The sequence below is a fragment of the Pararge aegeria genome, chromosome 27, assembly GCF_905163445.1.
Source record: "Pararge aegeria chromosome 27, ilParAegt1.1, whole genome shotgun sequence".
In the NCBI taxonomy this organism is placed as follows: domain Eukaryota; kingdom Metazoa; phylum Arthropoda; class Insecta; order Lepidoptera; family Nymphalidae; genus Pararge; species Pararge aegeria.
In genome coordinates, this window is record NC_053206.1 from 5,960,300 (window position 1) to 5,983,993 (window position 23,694).

Below are 23,694 nucleotides of genomic sequence, written 5' to 3' on the forward strand. Positions count from 1 at the left end.
AGAATAAAAACAAAAATGTGTCGATGTCTCCCAACTGTACTATAGACTTATTTATGTCTATATTATCTGTGGTTTAGAATGTTTCGCGCGTATTTCGGGTTCTATTCAAAATGGCGGTAAATTAAGAGCTGATTCGGTTATGCCGATTTATTTATTGAGAAGATTTATTTTTGAGTTTACTTCAATGCAGAATTGTATAGATTGTTTGCGTTATGTTGATAATAACGGAGGGTTTGCAGTCATCGCATAAAGCAGTAATATTTCTATATTGTTGATCTTTTGTTTCGGAATTATAACCGTTGTTTCTAAGAAGTCAAAGTATGACATATAAATTATCATTTTAAAATAATACTGTGGTATGACATGATGGTAGTAAACCCTCCAAATGGAAAGAGTATAGTATTTTTTAGTAATCTTAATCGTAGATCGCACCCTCACTGTTAAAATTAAAGTATTAAAAGCTGACGCCATTTTGAATATAACTCTGCGTGTTTTTATCTGTCAGTTTTAACTAGAATGTGTATAGAAATTAGATGTACCAAAGGATTGAAGTACTCAATAAATTATTTTAAAACTGTCACTTGTTTTTTATTAATCACCACACCTAAAGCATAGATGAATAATAATGGAACAAAGTAAGATTTTTTTTTGTAGTATCAATTGAATCTAAAATCTTTGCATAAGATAAATCTTCTGTTAAAATAAAGAAATTCATTATTTAAAATATTGAACACAAAGATACTCTTACTTAAATTTAAATATTACCGAATAACTGTGATTATAACATTACTTAAACTATATTATATTCATCCTTGTATACTTTATCCTGGGGAAAGGGCCTGGTGGTTTGAGATACAAGTTCTACCTAGTTCAAGCATCAGTCCCCACATTATAAATGTGTAACAAAATAGCCCGTAAGCAACATTATATTGTACTCATACTTATAAGTAATGTGGAGAAATAAATAAATCATTCATTCATTCATTCATTCAATCGGTGATAGCCGAGTGGGCAGGACTTCGACTTCACTTTTGGGGGCCGAGTTCGAATGCCAGCACGCACTCTCACTTTTCTAAGTTATGTGCGTTTTAATTAATAAAATATCATGTAACGGAAAACGGAAACATCGTGAGGAAACTTGCATGCTTGAGAGTTCTCCATAATGTTCTCAAAGGCGTGTGAAGTCCACCAATCCACATTGGGTCATTGAGGACTTTGGCCTTAACCCTCATTGCTGGACGAGACCCGTGCCCTGTGGGTTGGTGATGGGTTAATATGACGATACCCCTAATGAAAAATGCTTTATTTGTCATAAAAAATAACAAAACAGAATCAAAAGTACTTAAACATAACACACAAATTTTGTTTTATTTTGCACAGATAAAAAGTTTACCTGTTTCCGAAGTCTAATTGAGACTATAAAACCAAAAAGGTTAGCCCGCAGCCATTTTTGTAACGTCAAATCTGTCCGTGTGTAGTGTGTGTGTGTGTGTGTGTAGTGTACTCTACCACAAAATACACGCGGGACAGTTTTTTGAAGGTAAAACTAAATCGATCTGCATACTATACACAGTTTACCTACATATACTTCGGGAAGCGTGCGGTGACTGTGACACGAGTTTCACGCATTTAGTTCACAAAAAAATTACACATATATGTGTACAGTAATTATATGTATGCTACAGATAATTAAATTTTAAGTTATAAGGACGTAGTGTTTGTATTATATTTGTTATTTATCAATAACTTACCCATAGAGTATACAAACACCACGTCAGACCATGTCGCTGTCTGTCCGTGAAAACCCTGTACCTTGGGTCCCTGCTGAAAATCAGCGTTGCAATATTCCTTGGCAGGTACTTACTGCCATGGTGGTGAGTTGAGTAGGTGACCATTTGACAGCAGCGAAGCCACATACTCCTAAATTATTGTATTTACTTTTATTTTTTTTTTCTCTGTTCTCTTGTAGTATGCTGTAATTAATTTATTATGGTTAGTAATAATATTTATTATACATTAAATATTTATTATATAACTCATGGGAAGAGTGCGAGGACGATGACAAGTGTTTAACTTTATTTGTTCACCCCAAAAAGTATACATATGTACCCCAAAAAGTATACATTAAACATATAACTAAGGACAGCGGTTACGATGACGTGAGTTCTATTATTTTCGTTTATCGAAAAAGTATATATATACACGGTCTGAATACATATAGCTCATGGGAAGCGTGCGGTTACGATGACGCGAGTTTCACGCTTTTTGTTCACCCCAAAAGTACACATATATGTGTACACAGCATACCTATATATATATAAACTACCCTATATATGAACACGGAAAACAGTTGAAGTAACTAGATACATACATATAGCCAGTGGCGTGCATAGAGGGTATGCAGATGATATTAAATAAATAAAATCTCCAGTACGAGTTATAAATACTTGAGGGCGGCAGGCTTTTTAAACCTCTTACAAATCCTATCCTTACGTTTTTTATAACTTGTACTGGAGATTTTCTTCATTTTATATCATCTGCATACCCTGTGAGGCTGTGCATACCCTTATTGCACGACACTGCATATAGCTAAGGAAAGCGGTTACGATGACGCGAGTTCTATGATTTTCGTTCATCGAAAAAGTATATATACACGGTTAGCCACCGCAGGCTGGGCTACTAAACTTGGGAAGCCTGCGGTTACGATGTCGCGAGTTTGACGCTTCTTGTTCACCCAAAAAGTACACATATATGTGTTCACGGCAAACATATAAAAACCTACCACATATATGAATACGGAAAACAATTAAACAGCTACATAAATAGCCATCTCTTTAGGCTAAATGATTAATGTTCAAGTGACTCTAAGCTTACAGATTCACGCATAATTTAAAGATACCTCTATCGATACTATATTGTTAATCTACAAGCCATACATTTGTACAGGTGTTATTAAAAACAAATAAGAGATATATCAATAGGTGTTTTACTTTGTAACCACTTACGAGTTTTATTCAGTGGGCTATAGGACAAGAGTCTGGCCACGCACGAATAATTCAAAGTTATAAATGAATTTGCGAATATTATTTTTAATAGTGGGAATCCTGCACGTAAGTAATTTTGAATTATGAAGGTGTTGTGGAGCTTTTTGACGGCCGATTGGTGCAGTTTGCAGCGACCCTGCTTTCTGAGTCCAAGGCCGTGGGTTCGATTCCCACAACTGGAAAATGTTTGTGTGATGAGCATGAATGTTTTTCAGTGTCTGGGTGTATATATGAATATTGCTATTTATTTATGTATATTATTCATAAAAATATTCATCAGTCATCTTAGTCTTTGGGGCTAGGTGGCGATATGTGTATCGTCGTAGTGTATTTATTTATTTATTTATTATTATTTTTTGGGGCAGAACTCGTCCCGGGATGCTGGGTTTGGAATCGCACTACTAACTTCTCTAAGCTACGCGTATGTGCGTTTTATGCAATTAAAATATCACTTGCTTCAACGTTGAAGGAAAACATCGTGTTACAGTAAATTTATAAAGTACTAGCTGTCGCCCGCGACTTTGTCTGCGTTCTATTTTGTTTTTTGATGTGGCATTCAATTTCGTTGTAGTTCTAAAAAAATTTAAAGTATTCAGTATCTCCAAGCCTTAAATGAGGGGTTTGCTGCTGTCCGCTGAGGAGTTCTGTCCTCTGTCTCCAACCACATTCATCAGATCTACACAAAGTTCACAAACACATATGACAAACTCTATAGTACAAAAATAATTATTTAAATCCGTTATAATTTGTCGGAGTTATGGTGTAAAATCGTCAAACACTTTCATCCCCACTCCCAAAGGAACCGAGCTTAATGTCGGGATAAAAAGTATCCTATATTACTTCTAACACTTCCAATAATATGTGTACAAAGTTTCATGAGGATCGGTTAAGTAGTTTTCGCGTGAAAGCGGAACAAACAAACTTACATTGACATTTATAATATTAGTAGGGATATGATTAAACTTTTGATAACTATAAATTCACATTTGCCAGATATTTATGTTCATGACATTGAGTTGGTGGGTATTTTGATATAAATACGACTGCATTTGCAGTATTATTTGCTGAGTAACGTCGCTAACTCGTTTTTTAAGAATATTGTCAAACTCAACTCTACTAGTTCTAAAATTGATGCATCTTCTCATAACAAGATTGCTTGGTAGCATATTACTTGTCTCTAACTCTTGTCTCTCAATAAGAAGGGGTTAAGGCCGTAGTCCACCACGCTAGCCCAGGGCGTATTGGTGGACTCAACACACCTTTGAAAACCTATGTAGAACTCTCAAGTGTGCAGGTTTCCTCACGACGTTAATATGCGGATTGGTGGACAAGATTGAATAGTGATGGTAAAATGCTGAGGTTGAAAGAGTTTCTCGCCGGCTTCTTCTCTAGAATCGCCCTTCCGAACCGGGTGGTAGAGTCACTACCAACCGACAGACTTGGCGCTGGCGTTTCCAAAGTGCTTATATTACTTGTAATAAATGATATTTGAATTTTGATCTATGTCAATATTATAATTGCTTTAAAACGCACATAACTTGGAAAAGTTAGAGGTGCGTGCGTTACAGTTAGAGGTGGGTTCGAACTCGGCCCCCCTAAAAGTGAAGTCGTCCTACTGGGCTATCACCGTTATCGTGATTCATTTACTACTTCTACTTGTCTCATAGTTAAATTAAAAAAAATATAAATATAATAATTGTTTGTCATCCATAAACTATGTAATTATATCTACGAGTAGTTATTATAGTGGCCCTGCAGTACTAACAATATATATAATAAACAATATGTATAGGCACATATAAATCGTAGCCTCGCCTTATCTGTAGATTAAAGATTTTTATGAAAAGATAACTGGGAGAACTTTCGAAATAAGAACGTAAAAATGCAATTTTTGGAATTTTTATCCGTTTGTCTGACTGTTTGTTGGTTTGTGCGAGCATTACGTAAAATTTACTGAACCTATTTCTGTACAATTTGGTACATTTAATATTAATGATCCTTCAATGTTTTTAGGTCACAACGGCGGCTGCAGCTCCCGAACCTCGTGAGTATTTAATCATTATTAAGAATGATTAAACCTCATCTATAGCGACCCTGCTTTCTGAGTCCATGGCCGCGGGTTCGATTCCCACAACTGGAACATTTTTGTGTGATGAACATGAATGTTTTTCAGTGTCTGGGTGTTTATCTCTATATTATAAGTATTTATGTATATTAATCATAAAAATATTCATCAGTCATCTTAAATAAATAAATAAATAAATAAATATACTACGACAATACACACATCGCCACCTAGCCCCAAAGTAAGCGTAGCTTGTGTTATGGGTACTAAGATGACTGATGAATATTTTTATGAATTATATATACATAAATACTTAGAAAATACATATAAACACCCAGACACTGAAAAACACTTAATGCTCATCACACAAACATTTTCCAGTTGTGGGAATCGAACCCACGACCTTGGACTCAGAAAGCAGGGTCGCTGCCCACTGCGCCAGTCGGCCGTCAAACACAAGCTACGCTTACTTTGGGGCTAGATGACGATGCGTGTGTGTCGTAGTATATTTATTTATTATTTATATCAACCCATTTTCAGCCCAAGTCCTATCCACTGGGCTTTAACCGCATCTTATATTACATTTGTGTGATAAACCTTATTTCGACAGACAAACATGCGGCGAAGTTAACGAAATCATACGGACTCGAGCAAAAGCAAGTATCTCAGCATTCCAGTTCAAGCCAGCAATCCGAACAATCCAATAGCGTCAGTCGCAGCTACAGGTAAAGTTTACACGCAACAACGCGACGTCCATTGATTACTTAAGGTCCATTGATTACTTGAGGTCCATTGATTACTTGCGTTCCATTGATTACGCAAAGTCCAATTTTCCGTAGAATGGGGGCAAAGCGGCTGTTTCGTGATAATTTTTAAGAGGGCCCCCTATAATCGATCGGCAAGACTGTATTTTATAATAACTGTATTTAGGGATAAAATTTTTATCTCTGGTCCGTGCTAGCTCTGCAGGTGAGATTGCAGTCAAGGAATAACCTACTAAAGTAACATGAAAAAGTAGTAGAACTTTTTGTGACAGCTGTTCCGGAGAAGTACTAACGCTAAGCTCATTCTGTCGCTAAACAGCATTTCTGTGTTCCGTTCTGAATGCCGAATGGAATTCCGTTCCGGTTTCCGGTGTAGTTACAGGCACATGAGGCTTAAGGGGGCGTCCATAAATTACGTGAGGTGTACCTCCCCCCCCCCCCCCCCTGGCGATATTTGAATCGACCCCCTCCCCCCTTCAAACATCTCACGTATTTTATAACACCTACAGGTTGGTGGGTATAGGACGGCACTTTGCAGGACCTTGCACGCAGTGGCGTGCACTTCATACATGCACAAAAGCACTGCATACCCAAATCATTTTATTTAACTCGTATTCGAGGGGAATTTTTCCTTTTTATGCCATGCACCTACTTTTTGCATACCCTGGTCAAGAACCCTGTGCCCTGTGCAGCAAGCAGTGGCTTGCACGCCTTACCAACTGCTGGTTTGTTTTAAGCGATGGTTTTCATCAGGTGGGCCATATGCTTTGTCTGTCAATTATGACCTTAAAAAGGAGATATTAACATGTCCTCACAGCGCAAAAGAAGACAGCAGTAGTGACATAGAAAATGCCGAAACGAATGCTTCATTTATAAAGAGTGAATCGGAGTTCTCGACCAATGAACGGGGTGAATACCAGAATAATTTTTATGAAGAAGAGAACGATGAATGGACTTCTGTTGAGGACAACCAAAACGAAGAGGACTTAGACAGTAATTATGACGGAAATGCTGAAGACGAAGAAGAAGAAGAGCAGATTAATGAAGAAGAATCACCTGTGAATAAATGTGAGTATCTTATTTATTTAAACAACTTTATTGCATAGTACAAACATACGTAGAAGAACCAGAGTTACCGACATAGCTCAGCGAGTTGCTAAGCTGAAGTGGAAATGGGCGGGGCACATAGCTCGGAGAACCGATGTACGTTGGGGTTCCAAGGTGTTGGAATGGCGACCCCGCACAGGTAAACGCAGTGTTGGTCGGCCCCCAACGAGGTGGACAGACGACATCAAACGAGTCGCAGGCAGCAGCAGCAGTTTTTTTTTTTTTTTTTTCATTGTGTTCCTTCCTTTTTTTAATTTTTTTTTTTTCTTTTATTATTAAATTTTTTTTATCCCCTCCATTTTCTGTCTTTGTTTAATTACATAGTTTACTTTATTTAAAGATATACCATTCCAACAACTTATTTTAAGTAATTTTTCATGACTTTACTAATTTTTCTACTTTTTTTTTTTCTTCCCATGTCCAGCAGTTGACTTCAATCGGTTGAGGTAATGATGTTGATGATTGCATAGTATAGGAAACACACACAAGAACACTTAAACATAATTATGTGCAAAAGGCGTCCTTATCACTGAAAGTGATCTCTTCCAGTTCAATGCTACCTCAGAAACCTACCTGTCTGTCCATACTTCAATATCTCCGTAGCCTAAAGGTTGTCTGGAAGAGATCGCACTTTAGCGATAAACCGCTTTTTTTAACATGCGTATATTTTATAAATTTAAAATGCATATAAAAAAAAATCGGAACCAACAGGATTACAGTCGCTATAAGACTGATGTGAAAGGCATATACTAATTTCGGCATCGACGGCAGGAGAGCCGTAGCTTAATTGGTGAAAGCGCTCAGGCCGCGATTGCCCGAGAGCCGCAGGTTCAAATCCTGTCGGTTCCGAAATTTTTTTATATGCATTTTAAATTTATAAAATTGATAATTCCTTCAAGTGTAGGTAAAAACACTAATAAAAATTATATAAAAAAAAAAAAAAAAAATATGCGTAGATTTAAGTTAAATATTTTTATTTCATCATTATAACCTCTTGTGGTGTACAATAAAGTATTTAAATACATACAAATACTTAAGAATAGTAGACTGTGAGACATTATAACAGCGGTAACGCAGCAGTTGGCGCTATGGTATCAGTTGCAGGTCTCGGATTCGATCCCCCGCAGGTGTTATTTGATATATCATCGTCGTCATATCAACCCGTTATCGGCCCAATACAGTTCTTTGGTCTTTTCTCACAATGAGAAGGGGTTACGGCCGTCGTCCAACACGCTGGCCCAGTGCGGATTCGACTGCACACACCTTTGAGAACATTATGTAGAACTATCCTCCATGCAGGTTTCCTCACGATGTTTTCCTTCACCGTTGAAGCGAGTGATATTTTAATTGCTTAAAAACGCACGTAACTGATAAAAGTTGGAGGGAACTTGTGCGTCCTCTTTTAAAAAGCACCATGTTATGGTGCACCGACTTAAAAATGTTATAGAAATATTTTTTAATATTTTTTTCTTGCTTCAAAGTTATTTAACAAAGTCGGTAAATTTTTTTGAAAAAAACATCATGGAAGTCCGCAAAATAACGCGCGCTTTCATCCAATTTGTTGATGCCATCCAATGTTAGAACTCTTAATTAAACTGCATAAGTGTATGATTTATTAGCAGAGAGAACTTAATAGCCTAAACCCACCATGCTGTATTGATAATGTTGTTTTTTTTTACAGCCGAAGGATTCCAATCTATATCAAAAACTATGCGAGAAGTTCTCAATATGACTGGTAAGTTGCGTCATAAAAAAAAAAAAATTAAAAAAAATTGGCCATAACAAAATAGTTGTGGTATTAGGAAAATAATAGTGTAATTTTTTTTTAATGAGTATCTATATTATATTATCTTACTAATATGATAAATGTGGAAGTGTGGATTTTTGGATGTTTGTTACTCAATCACGCAAAAACGGCTAAACGGATTTGCATGAAATTTGGCATGCATGTGGCCTTTGACATGGAATAGAACATACGCTATCTTTCATTCCGATTCCTTAAGTAGTTCCCGGGGGAAAATTGAAAATTGTTTACGAGCTAAGCCGCGGGAAAACAGCTTTGAAATTTGGTAGTTATGTCACCTATGTTATGAAAAAGACATATACTTTATTATGCGTGGTAAGATTAAAACTTTAGACCCAATTCTGAAGTCCACGCAGCCGAAGTCACGGGCAAAAGCTAGTATTTATTATAAGTCTATCGTCAAAATTTACAAGAGGCCCACTTCTGGGCATGGGACTTTCTAATAGGGTAACGGAACCCACCTCACTATTCTTTGAGGTTTGACGGACCAGTATTATTTTACTTCAGGAGTTCAAAATAATTTGTGTCGATACCCTAGCTGCATCCAGGCCACCTCGTCAATGGTGGGTGCGGCTGCTTCCAGTGCCGAGCAGGCCAAGAGGCGTAAATATGAAAACCTGGATAGCAGCTTCATTTTTGTGCCTTTTGGAGTAGAGACTTCGGGACCGTGGGGTCCGGAGGCACGCACTCTTTTCAAAAAAAAATCGAAAAGGGCTATCGAGTCTATCGGTGATCTTAGAGCGGGTAGTTACCTTGGCCAACGAATGAGTTCGGCCATCCAAAGGGGCAACGCTGCCAGCATCTCAAGAACTGTGCCTCGCTGCGGTGGTTTCGAAGACGTTTTAGATTTTATTTAGTTTGACATAGTTTATTTTAGGTTATATTTATAAAACAAATGTTTTAATTATTACTTGGGCAATAAGTACCTAAATCATTTTAATTGTACAAAACTAATTAATTTATTATTTTTAGATGAAAGTGAAATAAGGGAGGTTCTGTACGAGCTCACTCAACAAAAAGGTATGTTTATTTATTTTCAAACATAACGTAAAAATTATTAATTTATAGTAAGTAATATTACATATTTATTAGAAACTATAAGCGGTCCCTCGCGACTTTGTCCGCGTATAATTCGACCTTAAAACTTCTAAATGGGGAAAAACTTTGTCGTACATGATTTTATCGAAACTATAACCGTTTACGCAGCGTACGCAGCGGAAGCTCTCAAAAGGGATATATCCCCGATTTTGGAACATTCTTCATTGGTGCATAGCCATTCTCGAAAAATGGGCTGTCCTACATTGGAATAATTATTCAAAACGGACTCAGTAGTTCCAAAGAGCAACGCGTTCAAGCAAACAAACAAACTCGTTAGCTTTATATTTTAGAATTATTTACTCACAATAGGCCAGGACTTGACTACAATCAGGCCCTTTAGAAAGCAATAATTAAGTCTAGATTGGAGCAAGCTTGTCTAGAAAAAGCCTATTCACTCTTGCCTCGAAGGTACTCAAGATACGTGGCAGGAAACACAGTTGTAGGGCGTTCCACATCGTAGCGGTACGTAACAGAAACGTGGATATAAACGATTCGTGCGTGTTGATGGAATGTTTACCAAATATGGATGCCACCGCTCACGGCGTCTTGCTGTTCCGTGCTTGTAATGTATTAATGTATTGTCGTAATAAAGTATTCTTTAAAACTATAGGTTAGGTAACTAAAGATTTAAATAAATAGGTATACTTACAGCTTCGCAATAAATACATAAAAATGTTATCTCTGTAAAACAAAACATTCATCTATATAAAATAAAATTGGATATAAACAACTTACTAGAAACTCTCACAAATTAGTGATATCAGCATATTGTCTTAGGAAAGTACAGAAAACCTTTGTGGGGCTTATAACATGATACCGAAAGTAATATTAGATTTACCATTACATAAATTTAAAGAATGTATAAAAACACATTTAATATATCGAGGCTTCTTCTCGGTAGAATCTGCCTTCCGAACCGGTGGTAGAGTCACAAAGACACACAGACTTGACGTTCCAAAAGGCTTTCTTGAGATAAATTAATTTTGTTTTTTTTTAAGATACTGCTTGACTTGATACTGTTTTTCTTCCTCTTTTTTTGGTTTTTTAGCTTTTAGGTGTGCCAAATCGGCACGTTGAACTTCGCCAATGTCACGTTTGTTCAATAGAATTTAACTCAACTTTTTTATAAACGTGAATAGGTACTTCTTTAGTGCAAAGAAATATCGCCAAACGCCTCCATTACGATGTCAATGTAAGAATGCGGCATCTTTTACGCCCATTTAAATACCGTCAAACTTGCTAACTTGTAATGGTATAAAACTTCCAGTTCTAATATATATACCTACTGTTTAGTATTATCCTCGCGTGGGTATTGTAAGAAAGCATATCATGTACCTACCTACGTAGTTAATCATAAACACTTGTGCAAACAGAACGAATGTTAAACAATTTTTCTAATTGTTTAAATTTTAGTGACGCCATTTAGATTGTATACGGTCACGCTAATTAAGTTTTACGTGTTATTTTCTTATTATTAAGAAGAAAATACCTATAACGTATAATGACCATGATATACTCTATATTATTTAAAAATGGATATACCGACCTTATTTGTTGAAGGTCATTGGAACTATTAGGTACTTTACAGGTGATGTCCAATAAGTAGGTTATGTTTACGTTCTGCATATCGTCTACGAAAGGAACAGAAGTCATTTGGGATTGACTATACGCTTATACGCTTATTTCGTATGATTCCGAAGGTAATTTTGCGCCTACCAATACATAACTTTAAAAAATATGTAAAAACACATTTTTATAGCGAGGTTACTATACAATTGATGAATTTCTTAATGAAAAGGTTGCTTGGGAGCATCCGGCTCCGCTTTCATTTTTTATTTATTTATACTCTTTATTTGTACACCACTCAAACAAAGAAACAAGACAAAAAAAGAACAAACACATGAAGAATGAAGCAGGATACAAAAGGCGGCCTTATCGCTAAGTAGCGATCTCTGCCAGGCAACCTTAGGATTTCCGATTTCATCTCTCACAGAATAGAAAAATTTCAAAAATAAAATGTAAATTCATAGTTGATGTTTTCAAAAGAGTTTCTTGCCGGCTTCTAAATAAGACAAGATAAAATATACCAGACGAAACTTGGATATTATGGCGTGAAAAGGCGTTCTTATCTCTAAATCGATCCCTCCCATACAACTTTACCTAAGAAGCTAACCTAAATATAAAAATGGAAGAAAAAACAATAATTCAAAATACACTTACCGTATGCAGGGCGATTCTATAAATAAAAAGATTTGTAATTTGTGATTTGTTTTTTTTCTCAGATGAAACTAAGGCTCTGGCGTATTGCAAGACAGTGACTGGTTTACAAAGTAAGTTTTTTTTTTCACTAGAGGGCATATAACGAATCATATAACACGTGACAATATCAGGTCGTAATCACAATTGCGCATGTATGAAGTGCACACCACTGCTAGAAGCTATATCGTAGTCGCAATCACAATTGCAATCTGAATCAATATCAAATCGCAATCAAAATTGCAATCGGAATCAATATTAAATCGCAATCACAATTGCAGTCGGAATCAATATCAAGTCGCAATCACAATTGCAATCGCAATCGATATCTTGCAATCGGAATAAATATCAAGTCGCAATTGCAATTCCAATCGGAATAAATATCAAGTCGCAATTGCGATTGCAATCTGAATCAATATCAAGTCGCAATCACAATTGCAATCGGAATCGTAATCGTAATCGATTTTAAAATCGATACCTAGAATCGATATCATAGTCGTTATCACAATTGCAATCAATATCAAGTAGTAATCACAATTGCAATCGCAATCGTAATCGTAATCGATATTAAAATCGATACCTAGAATCGATATCGTAGTCGCAATCACAATTGCAATCGGAATCAATATCAGGTCCCAATCACAATTACAATCGGAATAAATATCAAATCGCAATCGCAATTGCAATCGTAATCAATATCAAGTCGCAATGACAATTGCAATCTGAATCAATATCAAGTCGCAATTGCAATTGCAATCTGAATAAATATCAAGTCTCAATCACAATTGCAATCTGAATCAATATCAAGTCGCAATCGCAATTGCAATCGGAATAGTAATCGTAATCGATATTTAAATCGATACATAGTCGCAATCACAATTACAATCGGAATAAATATCAAGTCGCAATCACAATTGCAATCTTTATCAATATCAAGTCGTAATCGCAATTGCAATCGGAATAGTAATCGTTATCGATATAAATATCGATATCCAGAATCGGTATCGTAGTCGCAATCACAGTTGTAATCGGAATCGTAATCGTAATCGATATTTAAATCGATCCCTAGTCGCAATCACAATTACAATCAGAATAAATATCATGTCGCAATCAAAATTGCAATTGGAATCGTAATCGATATTAAAATCGATATCACAGTCGTAATCACAATTGCAATCGAAATCAATATCAAGTCACAATCACAATTGCGATTGAAATTAATGTCAAGTCGCAATCACAATTGCAATTGGAATCGTAATCGATATTAAAATCGATATCGTAGTCGCAATCACAATTGCAATCGGAATCTATATCAAGTCGCAATCACAATTGCGATCGAAATTAATATCAAGTCGCAATCACAATTGCAATTGGAATCGATATCGTAGTCGCAATCACAATTGCAATCGGAATCAATATCAAGTCGCAATCAGAATTGCGATCGAAATTAATATCGTCGCAATCACAATTGCAATAGGAATCAATATCAAGTCGCAATCGCAATTGCAATCGGAATAGTAAATGTAATCTATATTAAAATCGATATCGTAGTCGCAATCACAATTTCAATCGGAATAAATATCAAGTCGCAATCGCAATTGCAATCGTTATCAATATCAAGTCGCAATCGCAATTGCAATCGGAATAGTAATCGTAATCGAAATTCAAATCGATATAGTAGTCGCAATCACAATTGCAATCAGAATCAATATCAAGTCGCAATCGCAATTGCAATCGGAATCAATATTAATTTGCAATCACAATTGCAATCAATATCAAGTCAATTGCAATCGGAATCGTAATCGTGATCCATATTAAAATCGATACCCAGAATCGATATCGTAGTCGAAATCACAATCACAGTCGGAATCAAACGTCAAGTCGCAATCGAAATTGCAATCGGAATCAATATCAAGTCGCAATCGCAATTGCAATCGGAATAGTAATCGTAATCGATATTAAAATCGATACCCAGAATCGATATCGTAGTCGAAATCACAATCACAGTCGGAATCAATATCAAGTCGCAATCGCAATTGCAATCGGAATCAATATCAAAAGAAATTAAAAGATACCTAGTCGAAATCACAATTACAATCAGAATAAATATCAAGTCGCAATCACAATTGCAATTGGAATCGATATCGTAGTCGCAATCACAATTGCAATCGGAATCAATATCAAGTCGCAATCAGAATTGCGATCGAAATTAATATCGTCGCAATCACAATTGCAATAGGAATCAATATCAAGTCGCAATCGCAATTGCGATCGTAATTAATATCAAGTCGCAATCACAATTGCAATTGGAATCGATATCGTAGTCGCAATCTCAATTGCATACGGAATCAATATCAAGTCGCAATCACAATTGTGATCGAAATTAATATCAAGTCGCAATCACAATTGCAATCTTTTTCAATATCAAGTCGCAATCGCAATTGCAATCGGAATAGTAATCGTAATCGATATTAATATCGATATCTAGAATCGATATCGTAGTCGTATTTATTTATTTATTTATTTATTTATTTAAGGGACAATCAACAGGTTACAACAACAACTCTTAAAAACTAAACAAAAAATGAAATAACATATAAATGTAATATTGTAGACCCACTTAAAGACTGTCACAACTTGCAAATAAAAACTATATTGTTAGTTAGAAGGAGAAAAAACGATTAAGAGAGACATAAGCTAGCTAAACTAACACAAAAAAGAGTAAAGGAAAAAAAATAATAATAATAATAACTAAGTTTAAACAGTACCACCGTATTGCGATAGGAAGTGGTCCTTTAGTTTTTTTTTAAATATAGGAAGACTATCCCCTATTATGTCTATGTCAAGCACTTTATTAATGCTGTTATACAAAGTTAACAACCTATTAATAGGCGCTGAGACCCCCAGATTTGTTTTGGAGACGGCAGCTTTAAAAGGCATATAATTTTTTACACGACTAAACGGCCTTGGGATTCTGACAGAAACTTTGTAAAGTACATCAGACGCATCTAGGGCATTATTAAAAAGTCTATATAAAAAACAAAGGTCCAATAGTTTTCTACGATCAGATAGAGTTAATAACTTATAGTGCCGCAGTCTGGAAAAGTAGCTAGAATTAATATTACATAACTTATCACCAAAACTTACATAATGCAGGAAGCGCTTTTGGATTCGTTCAATTCTCATAGAGTGAACATTATAATGAGGATTCCAAGCAACTGAACCATACTCAAGGAGACTCCTTGAAAGAGCGTTAAATAACAATATTTTGGTGTTCGAATTCCGAAAGTAATCACAATTGCAATCGGAATCAATATCAAGTCGCAATCACAATTGCGATTGAAATTAATATCAAGTCGCAATCACAATTGCAATTGGAATTGTAATCTATATTTAAATCGATATAGTTGTCGCAATCACAATTGCAATCGGAATCTATATCAAGTCGCAATCACAATTGCGATTGAAATTAATATCAAGTCGCAATCACAATTGCAATTGGAATTGTAATCTATATTTAAATCGATATAGTTGTCGCAATCACAATTGCAATCGGAATCTATATCAAGTCGCAATCACAATTGCGACCGAAATTAATATGAAGTCGCAATCACAATTGCAATTGGAATCGATATCGTAGTCGCAATCACAATTGCAATCGGAATCAATGCCAAGTCGCAATCAGAATTGCGATCGAAATTAATATCAAGTCGCAATCACAATTGTAATTGAAATCGTTATCGTAGTCGCAATCACAATTGCAATCTTTATCAATATCAAGTCGCAATCGCAATTGCAATCGGAATAGTAATCGTAATCGATATTAATATCAATATCCTGAATCGATATTGTAGTCGCAATCACAGTTGCAATCGGAATCGTAATCGTTATTGATATTTAAATCGATTACTAGTCGCAATCACAATTACAATCAGAATAAATATCAAGTCGCAATCAAAATTGCAATTGGAATCTTAATCGATATTAAAATCGATATCGTAGTCGTAATCACAATTGCAATCTGAATCAATATCAAGTCGCAATCACAATTGCAATCGGAATCGTAATCGTTATTGATATTAAAATCGATACCTAGACTTGATATCGTAGTCGCAATCACAATTGCAATCTGAATCAATATCAAGTCGCAATCGCAATTGCAATCGGAATAGTAATCGTAATCGATATTAATATCAATATCCTGAATCGATATTGTAGTCGCAATCACAGTTGCAGTCAGAATCAATATCAAATCGCAATCGCAATTGCAATCGGAATATTAATTTAAATCGATATTTAAATCGATCCCTAGTCGCAATCACAATAACAATCAGAATAAATATCAAGTCGCAATCAAAATTGCAATTGAAATCGTAATCGATATTAAAATCGATATCGCAGTCGTTATCACAATTGCAATCTGAATCAATATCAAGTCGCAATCACAATTGCAATCGGAATCGTAATCGTTACTGATATTAAAATCGATACCTAGACTTGATATCGTAGTAGCAATCACAATTGCAATCTGAATCAATATCAAGTCGCAATCGCAATTGCGATTGAAATTAATATCAAGTCGCAATCACAATTGCAATTGGAATCGATATCGTAGTCGCAATCACAATTGCAATCGGAATCAATGCCAAGTCGCAATCAGAATTGCGATCGAAATTAATATCAAGTCGCAATCACAATTGTAATTGAAATCGTTATCGTAGTCGCAATCACAATTGCAATCTTTATCAATATCAAGTCGCAATCACAGTTGCAATCGGAATCGTAATCGTTATTGATATTTAAATCGATTACTAGTCGCAATCACAATTACAATCAGAATAAATATCAAGTCGCAATCAAAATTGCAATTGGAATCTTAATCGATATTAAAATCGATATCGTAGTCGTAATCACAATTGCAATCTGAATCAATATCAAGTCGCAATCACAATTGCAATCGGAATCGTAATCGTTATTGATATTAAAATCGATACCTAGACTTGATATCGTAGTCGCAATCACAATTGCAATCTGAATCAATATCAAGTCGCAATCGCAATTGCAATCGGAATAGTAATCGTAATCGATATTAATATCAATATCCTGAATCGATATTGTAGTCGCAATCACAGTTGCAATCGGAATCGTAATCGTTATTGATATTTAAATCGATTACTAGTCGCAATCACAATTACAATCAGAATAAATATCAAGTCGCAATCAAAATTGCAATTGGAATCTTAATCGATATTGAAATCGATATCGTAGTCGTAATCACAATTGCAATCTGAATCAATATCAAGTCGCAATCACAATTGCAATCGGAATCGTAATCGTTACTGATTTTAAAATCGATACCTAGACTTGATATCGTAGTAGCAATCACAATTGCAATCTGAATCAATATCAAGTCGCAATCGCAATTGCGATTGAAATTAATATCAAGTCGCAATCACAATTGCAATTGGAATCGATATCGTAGTCGCAATCACAATTGCAATCGGAATCAATGCCAAGTCGCAATCAGAATTGCGATCGAAATTAATATCAAGTCGCAATCACAATTGTAATTGAAATCGTTATCGTAGTCGCAATCACAATTGCAATCTTTATCAATATCAAGTCGCAATCACAGTTGCAATCGGAATCGTAATCGTTATTGATATTTAAATCGATTACTAGTCGCAATCACAATTACAATCAGAATAAATATCAAGTCGCAATCAAAATTGCAATTGGAATCTTAATCGATATTAAAATCGATATCGTAGTCGTAATCACAATTGCAATCTGAATCAATATCAAGTCGCAATCACAATTGCAATCGGAATCGTAATCGTTATTGATATTAAAATCGATACCTAGACTTGATATCGTAGTCGCAATCACAATTGCAATCTGAATCAATATCAAGTCGCAATCGCAATTGCAATCGGAATAGTAATCGTAATCGATATTAATATCAATATCCTGAATCGATATTGTAGTCGCAATCACAGTTGCAATCGGAATCGTAATCGTTATTGATATTTAAATCGATTACTAGTCGCAATCACAATTACAATCAGAATAAATATCAAGTCGCAATAAAAATTGCAATTGGAATCTTTATCTAGTCGCAATCACTTTGGCGATTGAAATTAATATCAAGTCGCAATCACAATTGCAATTGGAATCGATAACGTAGTCGCAATCACAATTGCAATCGGAATCAATATCAAGTCGCAATCGCAATTGCGATCGAAATGAATATCAAGTCGCAATCACAATTGCAATCGGAATCGATATCTAGTCGCAATCACTATTGCAATCGGAATCAATATCAAGTCGCAACACAATTGCAGTCGGAACCAATGTTAAGTCGCAAACGCAATGGCAATCGTAATCGATATTTAAATCGATACTTAGAATCCATATCGTAGTCGCAATCACAATTGCAATTGAAATTAATATCAAGTCGCAATCACAATTGCAATTGGAATCGATAACGTAGTCGCAATCACAATTGCAATCGGAATCAATATCAAGTCGCAATCGCAATTGCGATCGAAATGAATATCAAGTCGCAATCACAATTGCAATCGGAATCGATATCTAGTCGCAATCACTATTGCAATCGGAAGCAATATCAAGTCGCAACACAATTGCAGTCGCAACCAATGTTAAGTCGCAAACGCAATGGCAATCGTAATCGATATTTAAATCGATACTTAGAATCCATATCGTAGTCGCAATCACAATTGCAATTGAAATTAATATCAAGTCGCAATCACAATTGCAATTGGAATCGTAATCGATATCCTAGTCGAAATCACAATTGCGATCGAAATTAATATCAAGTCGCAATCACAATTGCAATCGGAATCGTAATCGTTATTTATATTAAAATCGATACGTAGACTTGATATCGTAGTCGCAATCACAATTGCCATCTGAATCAATATCAAGTCGCAATCGCAATTGCAATCGAAATCTATATCAGATTGCAATCAATCTGAATCAATATCAAGTCGCAATCACAATTGCAATTGGAATCGTTATCGTTATCTAAATCGATATCCTAGTCGCAATCACAATTGCGATCGAAATTAATACCAAGTCGCAATCACAATTGCAATTGGAATCGATAACGTAGTCGCAATCACAATTGCAATCGGAATCAATATCAAGTCGCAATCGCAATTGCGATCGAAATGAATATCAAGTCGCAATCACAATTGCAATCGGAATCGATATCTAGTCGCAATCACTATTGCAATCGGAATCAATATCAAGTCGCAACACAATTGCAGTCGGAACCAATGTTAAGTCGCAAACGCAATGGCAATCGTAATCGATATTTAAATCGATACTTAGAATCCATATCGTAGTCGCAATCACAATTGCAATTGAAATTAATATCAAGTCGCAATCACAATTGCAATTGGAATCGTAATCGATATCTAAATCGATATCCTAGTCGAAATCACAATTGCGATCGAAATTAATATCAAGTCGCAATCACTATTGCAATTGGAATCGATAACGTAGTCGCAATCACAATTGCAATCGGAATCAATATCAAGTCGCAATCGCAATTGCGATCAAAATTAATATCAAGTCGCAATCACAATAGCAATCCGAATCGTAATCGATACCTAGAATCCTTATCGTAGTCGCAATCGCAATTGCAGTCGGAATCAATATCAAGTCGCAATCACTATTGCAATTGGAATCGTAATCGATATTAAAATCGATTTCGTAGTCGCAATAACAATTGCAATTAGAATCAATATCAAGTCGCAATCACAATTGCAATTGGAATCGTTATCGTAGTCGCAATCACAATTGCAATCTTTTTCAATATCAAGTCGCAATCGCAATTGCAATCGGAATAGTAATCGTAATCGATATTAATATCGATATCCAGAATCGATATCGTAGTCGCAATCACAGTTGCAATCGGAATCGTAATCGTAATCGATATTTAAATCGATCCCTAGACGCAATCACAATTACAATCAGAATAAATATCAAGTCGCAATCAAAATTGCAATTGGGATCGTAATCGATATTAAAATCGATATCGTAGTCGTATTCACAATTGCAATCGGAATCAATGCTGAGTCGCAATCAGAATTGCGATCGAAATTAATATCAAGTCGCAATCACAATTGCAATTGAAATCGATATTGTAGTCGCAATCACAGTTGCAATCGGAATCGTAAACGTTATTGATATTTTAATCGATTACTAGTCGCAATCACAATTACAATCAGAATAAATATCAAGTCGCAATCAAAATTGCAATTGGAATCTTAATCGATATTGAAATCGATATCGTAGTCGTAATCACAATTGCAATCTGAATCAATATCAAGTCGCAATCACAATTGCAATCGGAATCGTAATCGTTATTGATATTAAAATCGATACGTAGACTTGATATCGTAGTCGCAATCACAATTGCAATTGGAATCGATAACGTAGTCGCAATCACAATTGCAATCGGAATCAATATCAAGTCGCAATCGCAATTGCGATCGAAATTAATATCACAATAGCAATCCGAATCGTAATCGATATTAAAATCGATACCTAGAATCCTTATCGTAGTCGCAATCGCAATTGCAGTCGGAATCAATATCAAGTCGCAATCACTATTGCAATTGGAATCGTAATCGATATTAAAATCGATTTCGTAGTCGCAATAACAATTGCAATTAGAATCAATATCAAGTCGCAATCACAATTGCAATTGGAATTGTTATCGTAGTCGCAATCACAATTGCAATCTTTTTCAATATCAAGTCGCAATCGCAATTGCAATCGGAATAGTAATCGTAATCGATATTAATATCGATATCCAGAATCGATATCGTAGTCGCAATCACAGTTGCAATCGGAATCGTAATCGTAATCGATATTTAAATCGATCCCTAGACGCAATCACAATTACAATCAGAATAAATATCAAGTCGCAATCAAAATTGCAATTGGGATCGTAATCGATATTAAAATCGATATCGTAGTCGTATTCACAATTGCAATCGGAATCAATGCTGAGTCGCAATCAGAATTGCGATCGAAATTAATATCAAGTCGCAATCACAATTGCAATTGAAATCGATATTGTAGTCGCAATCACAGTTGCAATCGGAATCGTAAACGTTATTGATATTTTAATCGATTACTAGTCGCAATCACAATTACAATCAGAATAAATATCAAGTCGCAATCAAAATTGCAATTGGAATCTTAATCGATATTAAAATCGATATCGTAGTCGTAATCACAATTGCAATCTGAATCAATATCAAGTTGCAATCACAATTGCAATCGGAATCGTAATCGTTATTGATATTAAAATCGATACGTAGACTTGATATCATAGTCGCAATCACAATTGCAATCTGAATCAATATCAAGTCGCAATCGCAATTGCAATCGGAATCTTAATCGTAATCGATATTTAAATCGATACCTAGAATTGATATCGTAGTCGCAATCACAATTGCAATCGTAATCAATATCAAGTCGCAATGACAATTGCAATATGAATCAATATCAAGTCGCAATCGCAATTGCGATCGAAATGAATATCAAGTCGCAATCACAATTGCAATCGGAATCGATATCTAGTCGCAATCACTATTGCAATCGGAATCAATATCAAGTCGCAACACAATTGCAGTCGGAACCAATGTTAAGTCGCAAACGCAATGGCAATCGTAATCGATATTTAAATCAATACTTAGAATCCATATCGTTGTCGCAATCACAATTGCAGTCGAAATGAATATAAAGTCGCAATCACAATTGCAATCGGAATCGATATCTAGTCGCAATCACTATTGCAATCGGAATCAATATCAAGTCGCAATCACAATTGCAGTCGGAACCAATGTTAAGTCGCAAACGCAATTGCAATCGTAATCGATATTTAAATCGATACTTAGAATCCATATCGTTGTCGCAATCACAATTGCAATTGAAATTAATATCAAGTTGCAATCACAATTGCAATCGGAATCGATATCTAGTCGCAATCACAATTGAATTCGGAATATATATCAAGTCGCAATTGCAATTGCAATCGGAATAAATATCAAGTCGCAATTGCAATCTGAAAAAATATCAAGTCGCAATCACAGTTGCAATCTGAATCAATATCAAGTCGCAATTACAATTGCAATCGGAATCGTAATCGATATTAAAATCGATACCTAAAATCAATATTGTAGTCGTTATCACAATTGCAATCAATATCAAGTCGTAATCACAATTGCAATCGGAATCGTAATCGTAATTGATATTAAAATCGATACCTAGAATCGATATCGTACTCGCAATCACAATTACAATCGGAATAAATATCAAGTCGCAATCGCAATTACAATCGGAATCGTAATCGTAATCGATATTAAAATCGATACCTTGAATTGATATCATAGTCGCAATCACAATTACAATCGGAATCAATATCAAGTCGCAAACACAATTGCGATCGAAATGAATATCAAGTCGCAATCACAATTGCAATCGGAATCGATATCTAGTCGCAATCACTATTGCAATCGGATTCAATATCAAGTCGCAATCACAATTGCAGTCGGAACCAATGTTAAGTCGCAAACGCAATCGGAATCGTTATCGTTATTAAAATAACGTTACCTAGATCGATATCATTGTCGCAATCACAATTGCAGTGGAACCAATGTTAAGTCGCAATCGAAATTGCAATCGGAATAGTTATATTTATTAAAACAACGATACCTATATCGATATCGAAGTCGCAATCACAATTGCAATCGTAATTAATATCAAGTCGCAATCACAATTGCAGTAGTTTATTCATTAAAATATTCATCAGTCATCTTAGTACCCATAACACAAGCTACGCTTACTTTGGGGCTAGATGACGTTGTGTGTATTGTGGTTGTATGTTTATTAATATTAAATGGAAGCACCCCATTTAAAGCATTTCGTAAGGAACTACTGTGAAGTTAATCAATTATGTTTTTTTATATCACTACGCCATGTTTGTTAAACAATTATGTTTTTCAGATAACAAAGAAGTATTCGAGTTCTTGCGATGCCTGCGCGGTAAAAGAGGTTTCTCGTTCTTTATACGTTTCTTCAAGGATCTAGAAGGGAATGCAGGTTAGTATATTTTGCGAACAATGCCCGAATTCGTTCTTTTAAATAGGTAATTATTTGTATAAAATTGGTATCCACAAGAACAATTAAAATAAAACAACAATTATCAATCTTTCGTGTGACATAATATAAGATTAAAATGCTAAGAAAAGAAATAAATATTAAAATAAGGTATAGTTAAAAAAAAACAAATACAGGAATTCCTTTAATGAATAATGCTCAAGTATTTTATAGGCTGTATGGTCAATGATCTTTGCCTGTCCTGAACAAATAAAATTACAACATTACCTATCTCTCTTTAAAAACGTATTCAATGAATTTGACGGCCGATTGGCGCAGTTTGCAGCGACCCTGCTTTCTGAGTCCAAGGCTGTGGGTTCGATTCCCACTACTGGAAAATGTTTGTGTGATAAGCAT

At 35.3% G+C, this 23,694-nt stretch overlaps 1 protein-coding gene across 1 annotated transcript; it reads left to right on the plus strand.

Annotated features, from left to right (window-relative positions):
- Positions 1-1,781: 1,781 nt before the first annotated feature.
- On the plus strand, positions 1,782-10,325 carry LOC120635564 (NAD-dependent protein deacetylase HST1-like). Its single transcript, XM_039906577.1, has 7 exons — positions 1,782-1,874; positions 5,058-5,088; positions 5,720-5,834; positions 6,691-6,941; positions 8,662-8,715; positions 9,757-9,804; positions 10,291-10,325. The coding sequence occupies exons 1-7, from the start codon at positions 1,782-1,784 to the stop codon at positions 10,323-10,325; spliced, it is 627 nt and encodes a 208-aa protein (XP_039762511.1).
- The last annotated feature ends 13,369 nt before the right edge of the window (positions 10,326-23,694 follow it).

What these genes read in the sequence shown, in the direction of transcription:
- LOC120635564 (XM_039906577.1), top strand. Translation starts at nt 1,782, where the DNA reads ATGTCGCTGTCTGTCCGTGAAAACCCTGTACCTTGGGTCCCTGCTGAA. An exon ending in GGCTGCAGCTCCCGAACCTC is followed by an intron (nt 5,089 to 5,719) that starts GTGAGTATTTAA and finishes TTATTTCGACAG; the next exon opens with ACAAACATGCGGCGAAGTTA. An exon ending in CGAGCTCACTCAACAAAAAG is followed by an intron (nt 9,805 to 10,290) that starts GTATGTTTATTT and finishes CTTGCCTCGAAG; the next exon opens with GTACTCAAGATACGTGGCAG.